Consider the following 14,633-nt stretch of genomic DNA (forward strand, 5'->3'; position numbering starts at 1 on the left):
CTGAGGAGGAAAATGCCATGACTACAGGATCTGTATGCGTTGGCCACGCTCAAAAGGAGACACCTGGATTTACTTAAAATACACAACAAAATAATACAGGAGACTAATAGATGATTACTTTTGCTTTTCAACCTGCTGCGATAAGATCAGGTGGCAAAACAAGAGCAAAGACACACTATCATTTCAGCAAAGCATTGCTTTTTCTGATGAACGAAGAACACTGAGGTCATGAGAGACTGTTCACCTCTCTAAACTCTGAGAAAGTAGAGGATGAAATTACACAATTGCTTGAAAGCCTGCTCAAAGGGGAAGAGGCATGGGGGTAGTATTGCTTTTATACACTGGTCTTCAGTATTTGTCTATTGCGCTGCAGAAGCACTTGCCCATTTTAACAAGGCAGCACAATAATTTTGGTTTAACTTCTTTTATTACACTATCTCACTCTCTGGTTTTCAGTCACAGACATCTAAGCGACCGCAATGGATTTCCATATAACTACTAACTCCATCTCGGCTGTTACTGAATGGTAATTCAAACCTATTAGAAGAATTAGAAAATGGCACAAGGCAGAATCCTGGTGCTGGCTGTTGAAGTTGGTATTTGAAATATGAGCAAACTATTCTACTGTAAGAGCACAAAAAGACATGACTTTTGTTATAGACTTCCTCACGCTGGGCATATCAGTGAGTAGACAAATAAAACCAGTGCTCATAACCAGTTAGAATATTACTTCAGAGTAGGGGAAACGCAACAGAAAACACAATCCTATTTACAGGCTGCTTTGCATATACTTTTCGTTTCTGTACTGAAAAACGTTCTATAAAAGATAGCGCATCTCTAGCCCATAAAGACTACTAAACATAGTCATGTTTTGAAGGGTATGAGCGTCTTCCGTCCTCGCTTCGAGCAGCTTCTTCATACCCTGCACCTTTTCTAGTCTTCACCTCAGGTTCGTAACCAGACCCAACCTTGTACGGCCCAGTTCTGTAGGAGATGTTCCGTCCCGACGCGTTGTAGGACACTGCCTTGTAACTGAAAGAGAAATAAAAGATGGCATCAGCTACCGGAGGCTCTGTAACAGCCCAAAGCATTGGCGCCTGCGTTCCTGTTTCATGTTAGACTTGAAGCAGCTTTATACTGTGTTAGCACTTGGAGCCACTGAACAAGCTCAAAGCCAACTATCCATGGACAGGCTGCAACAGTCTCTTTCAATGTTGTTCATAAACTTCCACTTTTTTTACCATGAATAAATCCTGGGTTGAGTGAAGCACCCACTTGCAATAATCAAACATGATGGTGTACAAAGCCCTAGCTGATGTAAGTCATAGTTCTGTTGCTGCAACCTGCACCTGCTGATGATGTGCTACACAATTTGCAGTCAAAGCTGCAATTAATGGGCTTGACTTAGCCAGCAAACACACTGCAAATTTTAGAATTGTTCACTAGATTTTAGGGTTTCTCTCTCCTGCTCTCTCAATTTGTTATGCGGGTCACGCAGTCAGGAAAGAGAAACACTCACTGGTGACCCACAATACAGAGCAGACAGACGTATCGTTCTGGGCATACAGACATCATGATAAGTTTTGCAGCCTGGGCATTATGCATGGATTGGTGCTATGATGTTCTGGCTGTGTGCTGTCTATACTCCCGATGCCCAGGGCTTCACATAATACCTTTTGGTGTCTAGCATGGACAGACTTACTGGGATTCTTCCGGAACAAGTCCTCGGCAAGCAAGGCACATCATAATGCCTCCGATGAGGGCCAGACCACCTGCTACCCAGCCAACAAACAAGGCTGAGCCAAAAGTGTACCTGCAAAACAGAGAGATGTGCCTGGTTAGTGCTGTGATAAGGTTCCAGGAAGTTTCTTCTGAAATGCTTTGAAAATTGGCACTCTTGGCACTTTAAAGGGCTTCTAGCTCCACCATGTTGCCCTCTCTGCTGCATTTTTCTTCCCCCATTCTCCCTCTGGCCCTGCAGAAGTTCCTGTGAGCACAGGCCCACGTACAGACTTGTCTTAGATGGAGGCCTGTTCTCTATTTCCTTGCTTTAGCTGTGTGAACAGAGAGATCCCAGTCAATTTTATTGGAAAAATTGTTTTTATCTACAGCGCAGATAAGGAAATGACTCCATAAATCTCCCAAGTCCTAGGTCCAAACTAATCTGCATCCAAAGTCTGTTTTTCCTTCACTAGCCTTGCCTGCAGCCTGCCCTGGCCCTAAGGGAAATCTCACACTGTGGATCACCATAAGCCGGAGGAATAACCCACCTCGTCTGGATGTTCTGCATTCCCTGGTACATGTTGGCAGTGGACATCCAGAAGTTTGTGACCAGCATGTTGGCAAACACAGACACTCCAGTGATGGCACACAGACCTGCGATCAGACAGAAGGGCAGTCTGAGACCCACAAACAACCACCTTGGACCTTGGGGAAGCACATTACAGCTCTGAAAAAGGTGGGTGAGACACTGCTTTGTGTTCTGACATGGCACGTTCAGGAAAAATGGGAACCCACAGCGTATTCACATTTCTGCCTAGATTTCCATACATTTACTTCCCCGTAGCAAGAATAAAATGTTAAACTATAAAATCCTGAGTCAGACCAGCCAAAGTCTTTCTAGTGATGTATTTCGTCACAGAAAATGAATTTAGCAAGTAGAGTCTTTCAGTTGCTGAAAAAATCTAATAGTTGAGTTCTCCAGATTTGTTTCACAGTGAAAAATGTGAAAAAAAGATTCCATATCCAGAAATGATTTTCTCTGAGTGTGAATATACACTTCTCAACACAGGGAAGAGGAGATATCTCCGGTTCACAACCTGAAAGCTAAATGAAGTAGTAAAGTCTGCCTGGGTCTGCTGGCAGCTGAAAGACTAGATCTGGGAGACAGGAACTTCTACCATCCATCTGTACAGATGATCACTCTGATGCCTTGCAATGACAAGCCTGGCAGAAATGACATTATTGTTTGGTATTTCACTGCTGCTCAATTTAGACGTGTGATCGTGCAAATGGAGGTCATTGCTGCATAGAGGAACGGATATGACAGGGTGCAGCAGGGTCACTCTGTGAAGTGCAGAACAGTGCTGTGAAGTGCTATGGGTCTGCTAGGGCTGAAAGGAAGGAAACCAAACATCCCTGTGAACATTTGAAGTCAGCTGTGTGTCTGTAAAAAGTGTGGAAGGAGGTGCAAAACACAGCTAAAGGTCATGTCATGTAGGTACCAAACTCAAGACATGTAGGTACCTAACTCCTCACCTAGCTGAGACTAAGGACCTCATTTGGAAGTAGGTGAAGCTGGCCAAGGGATGTCCAATCCCAAGTGTCATCTATCTTTTCAGCCACCTTCTGGGAATGCGTGGGTGGGACTTTCAAATATTCTTGTTGGCCAAATTCTTCACTGATTAAAATTGGTAAAATGATAGATTTTAAGTGCAAAATTAAAGCTTCGTTGCATAAGGTGTTTCCCTCTGTCTAGCTTGTACATCTTTGAATTGTGTGCTGTATGTCTGATATCCCAACACCAGTAAGTGCTGCTCAACCGTAAGGATTTTAAATAGGGACATTCTCCTTGCCTACATGAGGATATGATTATTTATCTAAAATAAATTGTGGGAAAATCTGTAAGTGATGTTCTTAAGCGTTTGCAATTTAGAGGTAGCTGAGCAATACTGGGCATTCATGTACCCTCCCTGATAACCCAAAGTATTAAAAAATTACAAACTAGGCTACCAAAACCCTGAGAGTCTTAATAAAATGTTTATATATAAATCCTGAAACTCTTTATAAAGACAGCTAGTTTGCATAAATAAATAATACTATGATTCTTAATAATAACACACAGAGAAAATGTTCTAATTTCTTTTTTATCTGCAGTCTATTTTTTCAGGCTTCTGTATTTTCACCTGTCAGAAATGAAGACTACAAACTTCTGGTTTACTTTTACTAAACAGAGGTAGAAATTCTTGTAGAATCACTTGATCTCAGGAGCCCAGACTTTAAGGTAAAGGCCAATAACTTTATCCAAGCAGCATTGCTTTGAGTTGCTCCAGAGCATCTGCTACCTACGACAGGAAGTACGTGAAGATTTGCCCAATCTTCAATTCCTCAGTTCAGTTGCACATGAGAGACAGGACGCCATTCACTTACCAGCAACGATGAACATGATGCCGGAGGTCAGAGTCATGTTGGCTTTTGCAGAATCCTCCATACTGCCAATACGGATGCATTTCAGAGCAAAAACGCACACAAGGAGGCCAAGGATACCCAGAACAATACCCACAATCATGAGGGCCCTCACTGCCTGGAACATTGCTGCAAAACAAAGCGACAAGAGCGATGCTTAGCCACTAAACCGATTTTCACCAGGGCCTGGAAGGCTGAAATACAGTTGCAGCTGTTAGAGGACTTCCCCTCAGGATGTTTTTTCAAAAGCAATGATCCTTCCTTGGATTTTTTCCAGATTGTTAAAGATATATTTCTCCCTAAAAAGAAAAATATTTTTACCTCCTACCCCTGAAAATACTTTGCACTTGGTTTGCTGAAAGCAGAGCCTACCCCATGTAAAACAGGCCTACGCTCAGTGTTATCTGGGGCACCTGCACAAGTCCAGCTGTTTGTCTCAACATACCAAAGAGCTGCCTCCTTTCAGGGCTCAGACGTAATTTTTTGGAAATGCTCATTGGCACCAGCCACGATTTACTCAGCCAAAATCCATGGAAAGGAGCTGGTGTAAGTGTGAATCAGGTTCATGGGTCCTTCTCTGGTACTGCTCAAAATGAAACAGTTCAGCTGATCGCTTTTGTGTTGAAAAATGTTTCATGGGAGTGAAACAGTCGTGACTTTTGTAACGTGCAAAAGCTGGAACTCTTTGCATTGACTGTCAGTTAAGGTAAAAGTCTAAGCTAACTTAAGAAACTGATATTCAGATTCATTCTCTGTGTGACAGGGGATATTTAACATTGTAAGTGTTTCAGATTCTTAATTAAAACATCCCAAGTATCCCAGGCTGTGTACTTATTGCTGGACATATTGAAGCTTTCTCTCTACATTTCAGTGTGGAATATCAACTTTCTTTCCTTAGCTTTGTTTTTAAGGATTTGCTCATTTCATCTGTCTTTGTGTTCGTGTGCATCTCTGCTCTACCCGTAACTTCCAGTTCCTAGGCTGATTTCAACAAACTTCAGAGAGAGAAAGACAGAGAGTCTGAAACATTTCAAACTCTGGATTAAACACTGGAAAGCTTGTTACTAATACTAACCTGTCTACTTGGCTGGGTTCTGCAGTCAAAGGTGGCAGCTTGCATATTAGCATTAGATTTCTCTATGAGAAGAAAGTCTCAGGTGGAAAAGAAATACATTTCAGAGAGAAACATATAAAAATTCAGCCAAGTGACAGAAATATGTAGGAAGCCAGACTCCATCATTCTGCTGCTCCTAAACTGATTTCTAGAAACACCTGAACTTCCAGTGGAAGGCAAATTCTGTGTGATGTGTCCTCGCTACTCAAAGATATAAGCCTTACACTATCGCTATGTTGTTGCGGGGCTGATTGGTTTAAAAAAGCATCAGTTATTTTATAACTGAAATGACTGGGGAAGCTTTTTTTTTTTCCTCTCTCTCTCAATGGGCAGTGAAAGCAGAAAGTGCCACCCAGCTAAACATATTATTTCTAACAGCTGTGTGACTCAAAGTGGAGTTCTGTATGTTCCTCCTTTCTAATAAAATACATAGCATAGGGGAAGAGAAAATCACCTTGCCGAACATTGCACGTATGCTAAAGAGCATCAACAAAGCTTCAGCAATGAACTCCCTTTGCACATCCTTTGCATGGCTATTTGTAATATTAGTCTTGTATACATCTGTACATGTGCATTAATATAACATGCAAATATCCCAGCCCCGAATTTATTTAGCAGCCTGCCAGCAAGATGGGAATGCCTGGCTGGAGCTGGGTTGCGATGCTGGCAGATAGTGCCCATGGGAGCTGAGCGGTGCTGTCAATCAGCCCTAACGCAGCAATAACCCTCTGGAGCCCTCTTAGCTGGAGTAGAAAAGTAGGGGGAAGAGTAAAGGGAAACTTGCACCTTTCAAGTGTAAAGGAGAAGTGAAGTGAACAGGTCAGGCATTTGAATACCGAGGTGGTTTTCTAATAAGATGGCACATGTCCCATCTTGCCTGAAATTTAACATTGCCTCCAGACACTTCTTATCCCTGCCTATGCACATGGCCCAGGCAGAGACAGGAAGGCGGCAGCGCTGGCACAGCCCTGGGACCGGGGCGGTCAGAAGTATTTCGAGGGCTGTTGCCCTGGCATCACATGGGGAAGGAGAAGGGAAATGTTTATTAACCCTCCTTCCTCAGGAGGGCAAGAGCAGGTGCTGGGGACCCAGCACTCAGCATGGGCTGTCCTCGCTCCACGGAGTGACCGCAAGAACCACACCAGTGTGGGGACTCACTGCTGCTCACCATGACGCACAGGAAGCCAACAGTCTGCTGTCCCATAGGCTGGGACTACACCACCTTCTCCCCTCTGGCAGAGGCTTCTCCCACCAGAGCTGCTACTCTTATGACTCAATTTGCCCTTATCAGCTGATAACAAGTGCTAACGAGCCTGGGATTTTCAATCTCCCATTCATCAGCCCCCAGGTGCAAGCTCATTAGTTATTTTTCATCGGAGAAAAAGAAGCTGACGTATATGCCTTATCAGCCCTCAAAGGGTGTTTGTGCTGCACCTGATGCAAAGCAGGAAGCTGCAAAGAGAAGAAAATCACAATTCTCATTTGCTGTTACAGTTACTTAAGTTTCTTTCCATCTGCTTTGGTTTCAGGGAGGGTGGGAGAGACAAATACTCCAGGGCAGTGTAAGACACTATGGATTGAGATGGAAGGTACTTGTAGCCACTGGGATCTGTCCCCAAGACAATCCTGGGATGCTTCCTAGGTGCCATCATAATGATGATCTTGTTCAAGGAGTGACCCTAACTTAAGACTTCACAGAGATATCATGGGCTGCCCAACTGAGATGTTCCCAGTGCCTGGAATGCCAAAGCCAAAGCATGGCAGTTCTCTATGGAAAAAGAGGGCTCTGCCCTCTGCAGCCAGAGGAAGAGGAGAGGGACGCAGCAGGGCACGAGGCACAACGCAAAGTAACCATTGGCACATCGTGGGACATCGGTGCTTCGAGGCTAACTTATGCACCATCTCCACAAAGAGACTTTGAGTAGAGGGAAGTGCTCCCTGTTCTCCTTCACCTGGCTCATGGGATGGAAGGTGAGAGCAGTTTGGAAAAGGAGCACTGCAGTTTTGAAGTGAATTTTGGCAGCCGTCAAAGCCCTCTGAATGGAGCTACTTTTCAAAGGCCAGTGGTCTCCCCCAGAAGGAAGGAGTAGAAGGTCTCAGACCAACAGAATAGGAGAAGTTTTACTAAGGAAAAAATTTGCATTAGGAGCACCAAGTAGTATACAGCCCTATCATTAAAGTCAAGCACAGAAACTGCCTGCACATCTTTGCATGCGTATTTTGCATGAGATATGAAGTGTGTCTGCACTCGATATCTGCACTCATATGGCTTCTCATTTTGCACACCTGACTTCCATACACATAAGGGATGATGGGCACAGAAAACTGTATCTGTCTAATCATATTCATCAAAATAAACTTCAGTGATCTGAAACCATAGTTTGCCTCACTATGTTTTTGAGGCCTAAATGAAACTGCAGAGCTGTCTTTTCTGTCAGTGTTGCTGTGAGTAGTGAGAGGTGAGTGAAATAAAGCAATATAAATTCATCTAAACTATCATCACCCATGTTTCTGTTACTAATACAAAATTCAAAGGTGGAAATGTAACTTTATGTCCAGTTATGATTAATGGAACTTAGAAAGTTTAGGGAAAAAAAAAACAATTTTTTTTTTAATTAACCAAATTCAAGCTGGGGCATTCCCTCTTTATCTTTCAAGGTACTCATCAACTAAATGGACACATAAGTAAAATAAAACTGGTAGAACATCTCTATGACACAATAGAAAATGTCTGTGAATGTCTTGCACATTTTTGTATTACTATATTACTAACATAAAGAGTAGAACCTTAATAGTGATAAATTAGCATCAAAATGATGGTTACCATTGCTTCATTGATCCTTCAAAATACAATCATCTACACACATCATTATAAGGATATATATATATTCATCAACATGTATATATAAGCATATATTTTAATGAATATATTTTTTTTTCTTTAAAATAAAAGGGATTGTAGGAGAGGTGACTTCTAACATTGTTTTTATTCTTCAAAATGAGCAAGAAGTTGCCTAGCAATCCTGAAGCTGGGTACACACAAAGACATTTATTCCATTGCACCCCTCAGGATGGTCACAATCTTTTCCCCAAAAACATAAACCTCAGCCAACATGTTTGTCTTCCACAAAGCACTCCCTCATGCCTTGCAGGAATGAAGCAAGGTGAGCATCTGTGAGGGCACAGGAGCTGAAAGCCCGCGTCCATGCTCCCCTCTGCACCGATCAATAGGTGCAAAAGGCCTATGTTCACTAGCAGTTGCTTGTACCGGGTTGCACCTGTGCACAAAGAGTGAAAAATGCTCTCTAAGCCATGGTTCTTGCTCGTTGGCAGCGTGCAGGTGCGAGGGACTGGAGGGAGACATGGCGAGTCAGGCTGGGCGTTGCCCTTGCCCCTGGGGTCCCGCAAGCTCGAGAGCATCCTAGGACCCCCGGTAATACTCACATGCAGTGGGTATTTTTTAAAGTTTGGGTGCTACTTTACACAGTGCTGCTGCAGCAAACAGCAAGCAAACCAGAAAACAAAACTCTTCTGCAACCTACTACTGCAACCACAAAAACTCCCCAGGTAACATAAAGTGAAGGAAAATTCCTTACCCTTCTAGCCCTTCCTTCACACACTGTTCAAAAGCAGATTTATTCAGTGCAAAAATTAAGAAGATATTTTTCTCTTTGGGGAATATAATAGTTCAGTTGGTTTCTGTAGAAGCCATTATTCTAATAACAACGTAATAATTACATGCAGCTGTTTTCCTTGTGTTTATATTCAAAGGGACAGAATTTACAGGCTGTTTTAAACATCCTCAGTCATCCAACATCAATGGAGCTGTGCTGATTTATGCCAGCAATGGAGCTGAACCCATGACACTCATCCAGAGATCACATACACATGCTCTAAGTCATAATCTCTACCGCGTAAAGGTATTATTTTGGTAACATATATGCACATATTTTTGTGCTCCTAAACTGAGTACCCTAGAAATTTTATTCCTTGCAAAGTGCTTTAAGATATCTGCTCCTGCTTTTTGATGAAAGCTGTACAGAGTTACAGGAGAGCTCCCGGGTTAGACCCGAGGCATCTTTCGCCCCTACCTGGCAGCCCAAGAATGGTGAAATAAGGCCGGCACTCTGTAAAGCCAGAGCTCTGCTTCACGCAGCTCCTCCACAGTCCCTGATATTGGAAGACGGCTGTGACTGGGTTGTCATACAAGTCCTGCGTGCTCCACATATCCATGGCCGTGGACACGATGCACCCCGCAACGCCTAGCGATGACACGATGAACCCCATCACCTGACAGACTGTTGTGGACATGGTGTCTCCCCCAAAGAGAGGAGGTGACAGCCCTGATGAAGCCGTAGACCTAATGGGAACGCTGCAGTCCTCTTGACTGAGCCACCAGAAGTGCAGTGGCTCTTATCAGATCGTTTCCATTGAGTAGTTTGTTTGCTCAAAGTGTTTTTGCAAGATAGTCCAGTTTCACTCTCGCTGGGTAGGTTCGTGCTGGCAGGGCCAGAGATATGAGCCTTTGTCCTTTAGAAGAGCTTGTCCTTCCCCAGCTAAACAGCCATGCTTGGTCAAGTGTTGGGCAACCCACTTGGAACATGCGCCTTCCCCCCTATCCAAATCCTTAGATATCTGCTAGGCTTATCCTGCATGCTTGGCATGCTACGAATGCTCCTGAGTGGAAGGAGAGAGAAGGATTTTGTTCTCAGGTGAACTCATCACCAGTCTCACAGCCATAACTTTTTGCCACAGCATCTTCCTTTCCCCAGGGCACCATGCACTAACCCAGCTCACCGCTTCCTTGGCCCTGGCTCTTTTCCGGCCACTTCCACAAAGTGGGAGCAAGAGGCCAAGACAGGGGACACTTCTAGCCCCAAGACAGGGAGGACCTCCCCAGTGCTTGCGTGGTGGGGTCACCAGCTCAGTCCTCACAGCACCCAGGGGAACAAGCAGGGACCATTCCTCCCTTCCTCTTGTCCCTGCTCCCAGCATCGCCAGGAAAGCACAGCCGAGGCTGCCTTGACGCACACCCCCAGGCTCCGGTCCAAGAGTCCCAAAATGACCCAGCAAACCTCTCGCAACCTGAGATAAAGCAATAGCCAGAAGACATCAGGTTGAAGGTCCAAGTTAGACCCTGTGGCGACTCCTCCTGATAAGGAATTGCTCCTCTACCTACTCACCCACACAGCTATGTGGGATGGCCTGGTCTCCTCCCACTCGCATCCCCGTCACCCATCACGTAGCCCCAGTGAAACCCACACAGCGGCACAAGGAGAGGCACCCACAGACGTGTGTGGGGTGCACAGCAGGGGGGAGCAGGGAAGGGAAGACGCAGAGACAGGTCAGAAAATGCCTTTTTACAGGTGTTTGCTTACAGTGTCTGGGGGTGGTGGTGGTGGTCTGTGAAACGGGATGGGGGCTGTAAGAATTAGGAAATTCACAGAATCACAGAATCACTGAGGTTGGAAGGGACCTCTGGAGATCATCTAGTCCAACCCCCCTGCTCCACCAGGGTCACCTAGAACACATTGCACAGGATTGCATCCAGGCGCATTTTGAATATCTCCAGAGAAGGAGACTCCACCACCTCTCGGGGCAACCTGTTCCAGTGCTCTGTCACCCTCACAGTGAAAAAGTTTTTCCTCATGTTAAGATGGAAGTGTCTGTGTTTCAGTTTGTGCCCATTGCCTCGCGTCCTGTCGCTCGGCACCACTGAAAAGAGTCTGGCCCCATCCTCTCGACACCCTCCCTTCAGATACTTGTACACATTGATAAGATCTCCTCTCAGCCTTCTCTTCTCCAAGCTAAACAGGCCAAGCTCTCTCAGCCTTTCCTCATAAGAGAGATGCTCCAGTCCCCTAATCATCTTTGTGGCCCTTCGCTGGACTTGCTCCAGTAGTGCCACATCCCTCTTGTACTGGGGAGCCCAGAACTGGACGCAGTACTCCAGATGTGGCCTCACCAGGGCTGAGTAGAGGGGGAGAATCACCTCCCTCGACCTGCTGGCAACACTCTTTCTGATGCAGCCCAGGATACCATTGGCCTTCTTGGCCACAAGGGCACATTGCTGCCTCATACTTAACTTGGTGTCCACCAGCACTCCCAGGTCCTTCTCAGCAGAGCTGCTTTCCAGCAGGTCAACCCCCAACCTGTACTGCTGCATGGGGTTATTCCTCCCCAGGTGCAGGACCCTGCACTTCCCTTTGTTGAATTTCATGAGGTTCCTCTCTGCCCACCTCTCCAGCCTGTCCAAGTCAATTAATTATCTCCTTCCACAGTGGAGAAGCGCCGGGCTCATGGGAGCAATATAAATTTGCCATGCTGCTCTGCCAATGCAGCACAGTGAGTTACAAGGACCTTCCATACTTCACGCTCATCAATTCTGATCTAATACGCTGTTCCAACTGATTTACTTCAACCCTGACCTAGAAACAAATTCCTGCTTTATCCAATCCTGATACCTTTCTGTGCCACAGACACAGTCAATACGATCACCTTGTTATGAAGCAGTGTGAAAGCTACCAGGAAGGGAGGTGAGGCTGGTTTCTGTGGATGGATGAGTTACAGCAGGGTTATTATGTATTGACTGTTGTGTCTGTGCTCTGGAGAATGACCACCCAGGACATCTCTTTAAGACTTACTGGGTCCTACAGCACTGCAGCATAATATATTCTGGGCTTGACAAAGCTCAGATATATGGAAGGGCAAAGCTGGAGAAAACCGGCCCCCATCAAGGCCCAAATTTATAACATGAGAGCAGCTTGCTTCACTGGTCCAAGCCCCAACACTTGGCAACTTCTGCTTTTCAGGCTGTGCAGTGAGCGGGTGGGCAGCGAACAGAAATCCCTTCATGCTGGGCTCTGGAATCTCCTGCTGTAGCAGTCAAGACAATTCAGGTGTGTAGCGCAGGGCCACAAATCACAGCCACAGAAACCTTCCTGGGTCAGGCACAAAATGTCTTTGCTTCCAGCAATTTTATCAGATTTACCCAATTCCACTGACTTTTGCAAGTTTACACCAGGGGAAGGACTGGCTCCAACATACCTAAAGGTCAGAAGTTGCCAGCAAAAATAATAGTGCGGACAAAAGCATAGAAGTGAGCCCTCAAAAACAAGAGGTGATAGCAGCTGCTCTGTTAAAGCACTTGCTAGGCTAGGGAGAGGGCATGCTTATAAATGCACTATGTCTCAGATGACTCATTTTGAAAAAGCAGGGCTGGGGAGGACTGAGAAGCCTGGAGAACAGCAAGTCCTAAAATAGGTAGTGTGGACAAGTCTCCGTCCCATACTTTACTGCCCAACAGCCTGTAGCAGACAGGGACTCTGGTACCAGGAGGAAGGAGAGCCTCCAATTCAGAAAGGCTGGTTGCACTCGAGCCACAAAACTCCCCAACAGCTCTGAAGGACTCCTCTCCTTCTTCAGCCATGCCTCAGGGCTTTTCTTCTTCTTGCCCTCTAGTGGCAAGAGACCACATTGCTCTGTTTCCAGGCTAGACCTCTTCAAACCTTGTCCCAGGGGTATTCCTCCAGGAGGTAACCCCTGCTTCCAGGGCTAGTCTCACCCCGCAGCATCTGTATACCACTGCTCGGAGGGCTGCACAGAAAAATGGGCCCAGGGACTGGTTACAGTGAAGAATAACCCCTGAGAAAAAAAGGGGGCAGGGGAACAAAAAGAACGAACATTTTTTCCATTTTTTTCCAAAAAAATCCTTATCCCTCAAGGGTAAGGGCACTTTTTAAATGTCTACTATTTTTCCCCTAAATCAAACAGTTCAAAAATTGCATGAAAACCTGCTCCACAACTACATTGCCTCAGGTGTGACCAAACCAAACCAAACCAAACCAAACCATTATAATAACTGGACTGAGAGGAAGTAGGAAAGGAAAGGAAGGTTGAGGTGACTGATTGTCTTGGCCCAGGGAAGCAGCATGTTTCTGGAGAGTGGTGCTTTCTCCCTGAGACCCATGATCTGGCAGTAACTCATGCAAGAAGTCCCTGAAGTACAGGCCCTGGCCCCAGTTCCCTGCTGAGGTGGCCTTCCTGTGCACCATGCCCAAGTGTTTGCTTTGCCAGGAGGGGAATAACCTCTCCTTTCTCTGAACCTTTCTGCTGAGATCAGCTGTGTGTAGCTGGAGCAGCTCTTCAAGTCAACAGGGAGATCTGCCTCTCCTTCTCTTCCCCCCACCATCATTTCACCAGGATCTGCTGGCTTTCACACTCCCAAGCTCCCTGATGCAGGCCTGTTGGAAGGAGGACAACCCCCCAGACGATATATTTTGTCTGAGTTACAAAAAATCTGCATATCTGACTGGGTGCCATCCTCTGCACATCCCCCTTTCTCACTCTGCTCATCAACCTGGCCCCCCAGCAAGCCTCCTCCCCACTCTGTCCGACTGCTGTGTCCTATTTCCTTCCCTAGTACTTTCCTTCCTTGTCTTTAAACTTCCTCCTCTTTTTCCCTTTGCAAAGCAACGTGTTTCTTCCCTTCTCAGGCCACAGCACTTCTCAGGCTCAGTCTGTTGACCTTTCTGCAGTCTCTCTTCCCTCCCTCCGCACACACGCTGGTCCCTATCAGCAATGACTTCCCAAAACAAGCATAATGGCTCAAAAATGGACAATGAATAGTATTTTGAATGAAAGATTCATCCAGTTTCCCACACTTCCCAGCAATGTAAATATGTCATGTCCAGCAACACAAGGTATGGGTGTGAAACACTCCTGCCTCTAATCGTGTCCTGAGCCAGTGGTCTGCCATCTGGGCAGCACTGCCTTGCTTTCCTCAGGGATATAGTTTCCTCCTGCTGATGGGGCTTACCGCTTCCTACTGCCCCTCTTATCGAGGGGCATCAAAATCCCAGAGCACAGTAGAGGAATCAAAAAATACCACCAACAGTCTCCAGGTTTGTGAGAAAGCACAGATGAACCAATCTGTCTTTGATTTTGGGGGGGTAAATTTAACCATCCCTCTGAACATGATTAACCAGCCCAAGGTGGTTAATTTATCCTCCTTCACCCCCCCACCACATGGCTGTTCTTACTTGCTTCCTCAGAAAGCGGAGCTGAGCAAGCAACTTCAGTAACGAGGGTCATGCCGCAGATCTTTAGCTAAGCAGCAAACGAACTCCCAAAAGCGTTCAGCACTCCAGGCACTGCTGTCTTTGAAGGATTATTGCATTTTGGAGGAGTTTGTATTTGCTCATCCCTAAGCATATTGCCAAAGGTGCTATCCAGCTAGCCCAGCATAATGCTGCTTGCCATTTCTTATGCTCTGATTAGCATCATGCTTGTAAATACTGGGGACTCAAAGCTTCCACAGACACCATCCTTGGTT

At 45.7% G+C, this 14,633-nt stretch overlaps 1 protein-coding gene across 1 annotated transcript; it reads right to left on the reverse strand.

Annotated features, from left to right (window-relative positions):
- Positions 1-854: 854 nt before the first annotated feature.
- On the reverse strand, positions 855-9,610 carry CLDN18 (claudin 18). The gene is made up of 5 exons (XM_013939811.2): positions 9,391-9,610; positions 4,150-4,314; positions 2,271-2,376; positions 1,703-1,813; positions 855-1,032 (listed from the first exon to the last, which is right to left on the reverse strand). Exons 1-5 carry the CDS (start codon positions 9,608-9,610, stop codon positions 855-857), a joined length of 780 nt encoding a protein of 259 aa, XP_013795265.2.
- Between the last annotated feature and the right edge of the window lie 5,023 nt (positions 9,611-14,633).

Source organism: Apteryx mantelli, chromosome 9 (genome assembly GCF_036417845.1).
Source record: "Apteryx mantelli isolate bAptMan1 chromosome 9, bAptMan1.hap1, whole genome shotgun sequence".
NCBI classification, from domain to species: Eukaryota; Metazoa; Chordata; class Aves; order Apterygiformes; family Apterygidae; genus Apteryx; species Apteryx mantelli.